This window comes from Seriola lalandi, unplaced genomic scaffold, assembly GCF_002814215.2.
Source record: "Seriola lalandi dorsalis isolate HSWRI2012SDOR001 ecotype SW California unplaced genomic scaffold, Sedor1 jcf7180002054297, whole genome shotgun sequence".
NCBI classification, from domain to species: domain Eukaryota; kingdom Metazoa; phylum Chordata; class Actinopteri; order Carangiformes; family Carangidae; genus Seriola; species Seriola lalandi.
Genome location: NW_019524850.1, coordinates 1,052,726 through 1,064,248, shown reverse-complemented (window position 1 = coordinate 1,064,248; position 11,523 = coordinate 1,052,726). Strand labels below are relative to the sequence as shown.

Below are 11,523 nucleotides of genomic sequence, written 5' to 3'. Positions count from 1 at the left end.
GTTGAGGACTGGATCTGTATTCTTATCGCAAACGGCCTGAAATAGTTTCCTATCAGCTTCTTTTTTTTTTCTTTTGATCTTTTCACAAGAATAGTCAGTTGGGATATACCTCCTTCCTTATTCATCAAGCACTTTGCAATGAAACAATGAAAAGATTAACAATGCAATGCATCAAAGACGGTCTTCAAAGGAAGTGCATTTTCCAGTTTTCTGTAGCTGTGCGGTGATGTAGATAACAAAGGGAAGTTGAGAGGAGAGCAATAAAGGCCTTAAACCTCTCCAGGGGAAACACCTCTCTGCCGCCACTATGTTCTGGCCAAATGCAATTTCCTGAGCACCACTACTGAGTGTCCGCTGCACAGGGAGCAGTGAATGAGTGAGAAAACGAGTGATTTTGAACACAGCCAGTGTCTGTCTTTAGACTCCTTCTGAACTGCATGTCGCACAGCAGCGTCTAGATCCATCAGTTGCATCACTAGTTCTTGTCTTAGGTAGGACTAATTTGTCATCATTTCTGGGTAAATTCAGATATTTTTCAATCTAAAAGCTATGGCATATGCACTGTCTGCCATTTATTTTTGTGTGTAAATCTATTAACTATATATTGCACTTGCAAATTCTACAATGCAACAAAAAAGGGCTTTCTGATAACACTGCCACAATCCAATGCATTGCCCTATCATCTGACTCCCACACCCACCTGCTCATATTCCCCAGTCACTCACTTGGTATTTTTACCAACCATTTCCACCTGCTCTCGGCCAGATTTTTTTATTCTTGCCTTGTGCCTTTGCTTTCCAGCCACCTGTCCCCGAACCAGGATCTGAAATCTGGACCTGCACTTTCTTCCTGCTCTATGTCCTGCCTTTGTGTCCTTTTCCTCGCCGCCTCGTCAAGATGCGAAAATTACTGTTGTGCCACTCAACAGCTGCCAGTGATGACACAAAATGATGGTGATTGCTAAGAGTCCGAAATCTCAATATCCTGCTCACTACTGAGTAAATTTACTGAGTGTCCGCTGCACAGGGAGCAGTGAATGAGTGAGAAAACGAGTGATTTTGAACACAGCCAGTGTCTGTCTAAGCCACCACGTCAAACGTCTCAGCTCCTTTTACTCCAGCTGAAGATTTTTGCCTTCTGTAATAATTCAACAGTTACAAGCACTTTTTACTGTGGGGAAAAGTGTAACAATAAAAAAAAAAACTTCCAGTAGTATAAAATCTCAGTGCAGTGCAGACCTGTAGAAGACCAGTCAGGCTTTTCTGTGCAAAATAAATACATATATCCTCAGTGATGAATATTTCCATGGGGTTACTGCGGTCTTTAAAAAGTCCTTCTCTTCTCATTACTCGCTCCAGCACATGTTAGCATTAGTTCTGAGTTAGCCTGGGGACAGACTGGCTAACTTTTTAGGCTTGAAATGTGTTTAAATATGTTAAAATCTTACAGGACTCGTGAACTTTCTTCTCAGCCCATCCACATACGAGCACACAGTAGGGTTGGCATTTAATTTCTCTTTGGCCAACGGTGCTGCTATTAAGATAACACACAAAACAGTGAAGAGAAGGTGCAGAAGGACAACATAAGGTGTGTGGAGAGAAACAAAAACAAGACCAGAGAAAACTGTGGAAAAGGGGAACATTGTAAATAACTATTTCTAAACAATGACCTCTGAGTGGTCGTGATCAGAAGACATGGAGACCGACAGGTGATACAGAGCTGCAGTGACTCGCTCATGTAAGCAGGTGTCTGACCATGTGGGGCTCTAAAAGTGATCACAAGAATCCTGAATTTAACTCAAAACTTGAAAAGGAGCTATTGTAAAGAAATAATAGACCAGAGTTGCTACTTGCTGCCAGACACATCTGATAAATGAGGTAGTCTGATCTTGCTACTTCAAACAGCATTCAGAGACATAAAAAGGGCTTCCAGCAGTTTTGCTTTCAATGGCTTCATAGGAAAAATAGTAAAATTGCCCCAAAGCAAAAATATCATCCTGAAGCTGCTTCAGTGCAGCTGCTACAGTAAGTGGCAGTGTGTAGAGCTCCTCTTCGGTGTCATTGTATATGAATGTGTGTGTATAAATGTTCCCCACTAAAAATAAACCTACAAACCCACAACACATAGAAGCTTGTTTCTAACCTTCCTGGTTGAATCAAGGTAAAAACAAATACATGATTCTGCACAGTTCACACACTTGACATGTTATGTTCCTCCATACACCACCTCAGATGTCTACCTCAGATAAATGGGGGAAAAAAAGAGAAACGAAAACTACCATAAAACTTAATCCAATCTATTCAGTGAGGTTGCTGGGTGGAATGATCAATGTTCAGCTCCAAATTAAAAAACACGTCACATGCCAATGACTATTGGCAACAGTGTCGGGTATGCCAGCAGCAACAGCAGGGTTTTATGGCAGAGACATCACAGTCAGAGAGCTCTACTTTTTGCCGCAGGGAAAACTTACTCGTGCATCAGTCAGTCACACATATATAATGTCAGTGGACTGTTGCTCCACTGCATTATTCCACATCTCTTCTCCACAAGGGTTTAGTTTTAAAGGACACTGCTGTACAATGCCACCCCTCCTTTGTTCTGAAGTAGGAAATGGTAATAAAAAAAGATGAAACGGTAGATGTAAACATGTACACAGAGCCAAGGGGATTCAACTAAATAAATAAAACGCTCAAAACAGTGTTTGATCATAAATTTTAACAAGGACTTGTCGGCACAGATTCAAAACATTTTATACACAGACTGATAAACACACCCCGACGTGATCATCACAAAACATGGAAAAAAAAACAAAGATAAAAGTATCAATCTGTCTGTCTGTCTGCACTCTAAATGTCTGTCTGTACTTCTGGGAATAAAATATGTACAAGCTCACACCACTACTCTGACAACTTTCCACCAGAGAAGGTTTCGACTCCAACCAGCAGCATCGTCAGAACAAAAACTCAGCAGGTATCCTGAGGTCAAAAAGTTACAGGCTTTTCCTTCGGCCCCCTCAGAGGTTTGCTCTTTGTTTGCTGTGGGGGGTTCATCATTCTTTAACCCACTATAAATATATAATCTCATGATTTTACATTGTGTGTTGTCAGCTCTCTACTATTCAAACACTAAATCAAATGCACCGTGTTTTAAAAATGACCTTCATTTTAAAGGACATGTGGTGATATTCTATATTTTTTAATTGTAAAAAAAAAAATCATCCCCTAGCGATGTTGTTTTTAGCAAACATTATTCACAGAGGAGTAAATAGCACATTTGTTATAGGGACTATTTTGGAAACACTTTATTTTACAGGTTCTGTATTTTCCAGATAATTTCCTGGAAATGTTCATCGTAATTTCTTTTTAAAAATTAAAAAATTACTAAGCTGCTATTTAGCTATAAATTAACAGGATATTTCCAAAACTGGCAAGTTATTAACTTGAATATAAAGTGGTTATAAACATTCTCTATTTCCCTTACATCCCGTAACTTTGTGTTTGAGTTGTAAATCACAGAGCTCAAACCCAGTTTGTATAGATGAGTGCTGAATCCTCCAAGGTAACAATCAAAAATCAGAAGTAGGACAACACTCCACTTTAATTGCTTATTCATCCATATTCAGAGGTTGAAGGTTTTCTACACAAAAGATGCTGTAAAGGCTCCTGTGTTCCTTCATCACAGCTGACTCCTTCAACAGGTAGAATCTCATGTAAACCCACTTTTGTTGTTTATTTACTTACTTACTTTACGGTTTGCCCATGTGATTTATATCATGTTGGCAAAGAGAAAATGTACATTAAAAACTCAAATTTGTGAACAGAAATGTTCCATTAGGAATCATGATGAAGAGTCTGCTTCAGTGCATTTCATTTCCTATAATCATACAGTTAATGACCTTCACTTTATGGGCATTGAGGTTGTTCAGGATCTCTGTGGGCGGGTGGGGAGGGGGAGGGATTGAGAAAAGAAGTTACTGCAGAGAGTCTTTTGGATTAATTATCTGGCCACGTTAATGCCGACTGCCTTGAATGAAGACTCCACATGATCCTTATTTTTGTAATATAATTTATGTTTAGTGAGGGTTGTTTTTCGTTGCAAATATTGTGAGTGTTATTTGCAAAATAAGGATATCTATATATAGCTATATCGATATATAGGATATCTCACCAGCTAGCTGTAACCAGCCAAACTGCACTACATGCTGTTATTTTTATTTTTTCAAAAGACAAAAATTCTATGGCATAATATATCTTATATGGGTAAGGTGAAATGTCAAAAAAGTTGTCTGTCTTAAACACCTTGTTATTCAGTTTGAAGTTGCTCATCCTTTTTACTGGTCCAAAGTCAAATTGACTAAATTTAAAAGAGACACAACATATGATCAATGAATGTGTTATTGACCAAATATGTACTTACTGCTTTTTAGCTTCGTAGGGCAGAATTTATGGTTTTTCATCAGATTTGTTGACAATCAGGGAAAACTAAGAATATCATTACACTTATCCTTTAATTAGGATCTAATCTTCCTCTGAGACAACTTACCACTTTGAAGTCTTCTGCTCTGCATTCAGTGCCATGAAAGTGGCAGGAGAGCAACATATCGTTGATGTCGTGACCGGTGCGGTCATAAAATTCCCGCATGTTGAAGGGTCGCGGTTTGAAATTGTGGAAGTCAGCTTTGACCTTCAGGCTCTCCAGAACGCTCTCCTCCACAAGGTGAATGTCCCTGATCTCATACCTGCACAGACAGACAGAAAGGAAAAGAGAGATCAGTGAAATATTTTACACATTTCTAAATGCAAATTTTGTGTCCTGTAGTTTGGTACGGATTGATGCATTTCCTCGAACAGTAGGTCTTCACAGTGAATAATCACTGCCTGATGATAAAGCAGACTTCATAAAAAGTGAATTTCAGCCTTCAAACCTTTTTGCACACTTCAGGAAGGTTTATGAGTCTCTATCAGTGAACATTTACTCCAGGGTTTAAAAATTCAGTCCAGAATTAATCAAAAGGGATAGAAAACAGACAGTAAAAATGTACAAGATGGCATTTTCAGTCTCTGAAGTGATGGTACTACCTCGGTGTAATGCTTTATTGTACAATGTGTAATAAAGTTCAGACAAGAGCTGTACGGGCCTATAAACCCAGTCATCCATTTCCTGATGATGCAGCAGCTTCAGGCCACACAGTAGTTCAACTCCAGTCTCACTTATCTGGATTCAGACTTTGAGAAAAATGTGTTTGTGTTCATGTTGATTCGATTGTTTTTGCCACGAGGACATTTTGTTAAACTTTCATGCAAATTCTTAAACTGACTGATAGGTCCCTTTAATAATAAGCCTGACTAAAACATTAAAGGCATGGCAAATGCACAGAAAGAAGAAAGATCTGTGAGTGAAGTCACTCATTACAAGTATGCTCATTATTTTTGTCAAAGTCAGTGAATTCTTCCTGTCACTTCTTCTGCTACAGAGAAAGATGCATTTCTACGAATTGCTATGCTTTGACCCAAATACAACATAAAAAAGCAAATCAACACATGCAGAATTAGATCCTCTTTCATTTTGTTATTCATTTATCTTCTTGTGTAATATAAGATATTGTTATGGTGGATCCAAGGATGGCATATGCGTATTGTAACTTTTTAAGTTGATATGGTAAACTTATAGAAAACAGTTGCTTATTTACACATCCAGCAGTTACATTATAACATTATCCTTCATTTGGAGTCAAGTTTATGGCCACCTGTCGTGTACGGTGGATTTTTACAGCTTTTCCACTCAAAACTGGAACCTGCTGCAGCCGAACAAGACGCTCGGAGAGCAGTGAGAGTGAAAACAGTAAAGTTGCAGCTGCACAGCTAAACAATGAGCTGAAACTCACTATAAATCTCCAAAAAATCTGGGGAGAACTGTAGATTCTGAAAGTTCATCACTACAAGTGACCGCTTTCACATTGTCACATAATTTTCACGTTGTTGATGTTTGATCCATTGTTAGTTTATACAAACATAGATCATAGCCACTTTAAGACACCTGATACACCATGATAAAATAAGCTAAGATGATACACACAGTAAACATTGAACCTGCTACACATTAGCACGTTAGCATGGCTGTAGACTGTTGGATTTGCTTGTGTATCATTAGAGATTCTCTACAAGCAACTGCTTTGCATTTGATATTTGGTATCCATATCTAATATGGTGTGTGTTGTGTCTGGTCCATAAATTCGATTTTGTAATTTTGAGATGTAAGGATTGTCATTTTCTGGTTTTACAGTTATTAGACTTTTTAATGAAAAGAACAATTCATTTCACCTCATGTTTCATTATATCCTCATCACTAATTATAGGTTCTCATCATTCATTTTCTCATCATCTTCTTATCATTTTCGTTAGTAATATCTTGTTAGCAGCAACAGCCAGGCCACATTATTGATAGCTTTATATTCAGTTGCATTTCTGTGATATTTAAATTTGTCTGTATCAGCAACCATTGCTTTTGTTTAAACTACACTGACAATAAAGGCATCGAGTGACTGAGTGGGGAGCCGGCCAACCACATCACACGCAGTTATCAGTGGCACTGGGAAATTTCCTTTTATTTAATGGAGCTCACAAAAATCTGACCATGCCGCCTTGTATTAAAAGAGAGCAGAATAGCTGTAACTGCGCCCGCTCTCTACCCTCGCTGTGATCTCCCACTGAGCTATTATTAAAAATGTCACCATTTTAATGGACTCACCAGAGAGCAGATTGCTTGGAGTTTATTTCTGAACACTGTCTCAAGTGAAAGGCCTTTTAGAAATTTCACATATGAATGTAGCTACTGGGGTGAATATTGATCTTTTGTGTAACGTAGTATTAATGCATCCTACATGTTTTATGTATTTCATGAATAAGAATGAGATTTGGCGGTTTACGCTTTTCAAACAACAGCTGGCGATGTGTGACATAAAATTACAACATCACAGTATTTCTTATAAAACTTGGAACAAGGTGCAGTAATCCTTTTGTTTTTCATTTTCATTCAAGGCAAAGGGCCATTTAACAGTCTAACTAAAATCTTCCAAACATTAAATCAATAATAACTAGCCTCATTTAGGTTTAAAAATGAGTTCATACATTTTTTTTGTGACATTAAGGATTAGGCTAAACCCCATTATGGCAGAGGCGGAGAGTGTTTTTGTTTGATTGAAAGAGAACTTAATTGAGGAGAGGCATTTGCTCCCCACTGTTTGTGTAGTGGACAAACCTGCCAAGAAGGCACTTATGAGATAAAATCCCATAAGTATGAGCCGTCAGGATCGACGAAGGCTGACACTTCAGCATGTGTGCAGCTTAAATATCATGCCACAAGACATTTCCCAGATCAGTGACTCCAAACATGGGAAGTAGGCGGAGAATAGTCTTAAATGGATTTCATGCCACAAGCACTTTCATTTCTGGCCGGGGGTATAACAGCTAAGTGTGCCGTTTCATCGCCTCTCTTGCCAAGGGAGGCGGGATAATGAGCACTAAACCTACTTCAGAGTGTAAGAGTTGAGATGAGTACATGGAAAAGGAAACTTAGAAGAAAAATCAGTCCTGTTTATGCTTTGGTCTCCAACTTTGAAAAGTCTTCCTTATGAGATTAGGAGACGTATTCGTGTAAAAACATCCAGATGGCAAGTGCTGATTATCAGTCACACCACTGTCACTGGGAAAAAAAAATGCCAATTTTAGTTTTCAGTCTGGGATCTTCATTAAAGATTTAGGGCAGAAGTTGGCTGCATACCCACAAAAAAGTAAAACCACCAGAGTCCTTTAGCATTGGATGCTGTCCTGTCCTCGATCTATTTAACTGACAGACGGTCAGAGGTTTGCGTCATTTCAGCTGTGAGCTTTTACTTTCTACCATTTTTGATCACCCAGATTAAAAAACACACACACACACACACACACACACACACACACACACACACACACACACACACACACACACACACTCTTCTCCTGATATACTACATGTGCTGCATGACACCAGCTTGCTGATTGGTTCATTATCACTGCCTCTGTTGACATTTGGACAATATTGCAACACCACAGGGAGAGCAATATGTTTATCAAACAGCCTCCAAAGCCAAGATTAGTCACAGTCTTTCTGTCTCTTTGTCCGAGTTCCCTCTTCCTTACCCTCTGCTTCTTGGACACCCTTGTGCATGATCTTAATCACTGAAAATGTGTCATTCATTCAAAACTGTTCTTTTTGTTTGGTATGGCAACAATCAAAAGAAGCAAAATCTTTGACAGATCAGAACCAAGTGGATATAATAACAGCTTTGCTGAAGTTTCAGAGACATGAGGACTTAAATGTATAAATGCCAAAATACCCAAAGTATCTGTCATTTCTCTTGTAATCATGGGAAGCAGAATCTCCACATCTTTCCCTCCTGTGCAAACAGTAGCTACATGCTGTTGCCAGCTCCAGTATGCAGAGCCTTCAGGTGCACCGACAAGACGGTTGAAGTTTTCTGATTATAATGCCTCAGTTAATTCAAGCCTGACAAGCCTGCTCTCCCAACACAGCAAGACTCAACAAGATAGAAAACTATTACAGCTTGTCGGATGAGTGTGACACAAGTACCAGATCCTTTAAGTGACAATAATGTCACACTGTAAAAATTCTCCAGTGCAAATAAAACTCCTGCATTGAAAGTACAGTATTACTACCAATGGGGTGGAGGGATGGGGCAGGGCCCAGGGAAGAATTCATTAACATTTAGTGCCAATCTGGTTAAAGAGGCAGATTCAGGATTTTTTTTTTTTAGCACCTTGTTTAACATTGTGATCGTCATTTTCTGAGGACATCAGCATATAATGTATGGATCTTAATGTAAAAAAGAAAAAATCAGACATATTTATGTTGTTGAGAACTCAGTGCCATTCTAGCTACTGAGGCATTAATGTGAGCAGCATTTCACTGTTGTAGATGGTCAAGGTGGAGCCAATCTTAAAAATTGTTTATGTTAGATATATTTTAATCAAAATTAATATATCATATTTTATAAGATTATTGTAGCTTTTTTTTAATCTCAATTCTTAATCTGCAAAGCTACTAGTAACAATAGCTGTCAAATAAATGTGAGAGTGGAGTCAAAAGTACAGCATTTCCCTCTGAAATATATTGGAGTAGAAGTATAAAGTGGCATCAAATCGAAAATAAAGTAAAGTACTAGTACCTCAAGTGCAGTACTTGAGGAAATGCAAACACCCCTAACAACTTATCATGACAGATTGTAAAAGGAAAAGGTGGAGTGAAGAAATCATTAGATATAAAGGGGAATGTAAAATGCAACGGATAAAGAATAAATAAAGGACAAATGATAATTAATACGCCACATGCAGTAGAAAAAGCTTTGAACATTGCATTCTGGGCAACATTAATCTGACTGTGTGCATACCTCTGGTTGAGCAGGGCCAGCAGCTCCCCTGCGTGGTACAGGTCATTGCGCGTCACCCGACTGAAGCGGAACGCGTTCAGGTTGCAAAAAGTGACCGCGGGGAACGTCATGATCGGGGTCGTGACCTCGTCCAGTTTGGTGATGTGCGGGTACTCGAGGTAGAAGTGGATCCGGTCCACGCACACGTACAGCAAGAAGGTCAGGGAGCCCAAGAAAAACACGACCCACAGGCAGCGTTTGATGCAGAACCGCTCGTATGTGAAGATGTGAGAGATTCCGTGCAGGGTCGAGCTGTGCGCAAAAACTTCTATGGGTGGAGGTTGATTTGAGTCCATTTCTTCAGTTTCTACTTTGAGATCCATTGTCACTGTGCAACAAGCTCCAAGCAGATTCAAGACACTCGCTGTGAACAGAAACTGAGCCGATATTCATTCACCTGTGGCATAAACTACCATTATCCACCCGAACAGGTGCAAACGTGCTGATGACCACTGTTGGACTTGGTGCGGTTTGGTCGCCATCTCTCATGCACACTGACAGAGAAACATTTCGAGCATCTGTCGCTCTTTTAAAAAGTCACACGAGTGGGAATTGTGAGTAAAAGTAGTAACGCATTTCACAGAGGCAGGGAGGCAAAAGCAGGATGACTCTTCAAAGGCATGCATCACCAAGATGTCAAAACGAGGGTCCATCACCACTGCGCTACAGTGATGTTTCGCAGGTTTCTCACTGGGTCGCAGTGAAGAAAAGAAGAAAAAGAAGGACTGACAAAGTGTTTTATCAGCCTGTAAATTCGCTGGTCGATTATAAGTCCAGTGAAGTACGCATCATTCCTGCACGCCAACAAGAGGAAACCCGGAGACCGAAGAGAAGGAGAAATCCTTTTGACACTTCAGCTCATTTATTAAGAGTTCCTGTGTAGCTATGCTGCACGCACGTCCCGTTCACTCAGGTTTTCAGATCGGAGCAGGAGATTTCCTCTTCTCACAAATCTGTAAACGTGTATGGAGGTCAGACGGTTGGTTGTTGTGGTCGGTATTGAGTCGTGAGCTTTCCCCCGCTCTAGTTTTTTGTGTGTCTGGTAACAGCAGCGGCGGTGGATGAGAGGGGAGAGGACAGTGGACTGACGCTCTGCTGTGCACCTGAGAGTTACTGTAGTTTCACATGTTCACTTCCCAAGACCGCAGCCGAGTAAAAGCAGAGGGAGAGAGAGAGAAAGAGAGAGAGAAAGAGAGAGGGAGAGAGAGAGGGAGAGTGAGAGCGAGCGAGAGAGAGAGAAAGACAGAGGGAGAGTGAGAGCGAGAGAGAGGGAGAGTGAGTGGGTCCTTAAGGGGCTCACAGAGTAGCATGTGCCAGGCTTTACTACCATTTTCGGTTCTGTGTGGTGATTTCAATATATTTGTTTCATTAGAGTGAGAGAAATGGATTGTATCATAACAATCACCAATTAAAGCAAAAGAAAAAGAAAAATACACTGCACATAAACCTCCATGTTATATTTGGATCAAAACACAATACCAAGAGGCAGAAACTTGAGAAGGACATTAAAGCGTCACTCCAGCAGTTTGGCTTTTTGTCATCAGCGTAAATACATTGTGTGCTCTAATGCTGTCACTAAGTGGCAGCATGTACAGTGAGAATAACAGACAAAGGCAGCTCCCTTGAGCAACCCCAAAGCAGATGTCATGTTTCTCAGATACATAATCTCCAAGACTGACAAAACTTTTCCCCTTTGATTTTGTACGTTTTGAACCAGTTAACCAGCAGTCAGGAAGCCCAACCAACCTTTCAAGACAACTGCTTAGGATTTCTTAGTCAGCTGTGTCAAACCCTGTGCCCAGGTCTGAGAGGACAAGAACTGAGACCACATTTTCATCAGTTTAATCTGAGGTCCCTGATTATTTTAGTAAGAGCAGTTTCAGTGCTGTGGAATATTCTATAGCCAGACTGAAATTCCTCCCAGATATGGTTTTCTTTTTAAGAGGTTTATTTGCACAGAACCGATTTATTCAAGTATCAACTGATGAATGTATTAACATCTTTGGGTTTCTTTTGCAAGGGTTTGATGGCATCTCTCA

The 11,523-nt window shown here is 39.9% G+C and overlaps 1 protein-coding gene across 1 annotated transcript in view; it reads right to left on the bottom strand.

The window, feature by feature from the left end:
* The window catches only part of LOC111654979 (acid-sensing ion channel 1-like), a 51,901-nt gene extending 41,315 nt beyond the window's left edge, over positions 1-10,586 (bottom strand). The window contains exons 1-2 of the mRNA XM_023406184.2: positions 9,446-10,586; positions 4,543-4,738 (exon numbers count right to left, since the gene is read on the bottom strand). Coding sequence (XP_023261952.1) covers positions 4,543-4,738; positions 9,446-9,807 — 558 coding nt within the window. The 5' untranslated portion in view covers positions 9,808-10,586. The remainder of the gene's footprint in view (positions 1-4,542; positions 4,739-9,445) is intronic.
* Positions 10,587-11,523: the final 937 nt, after the last annotated feature.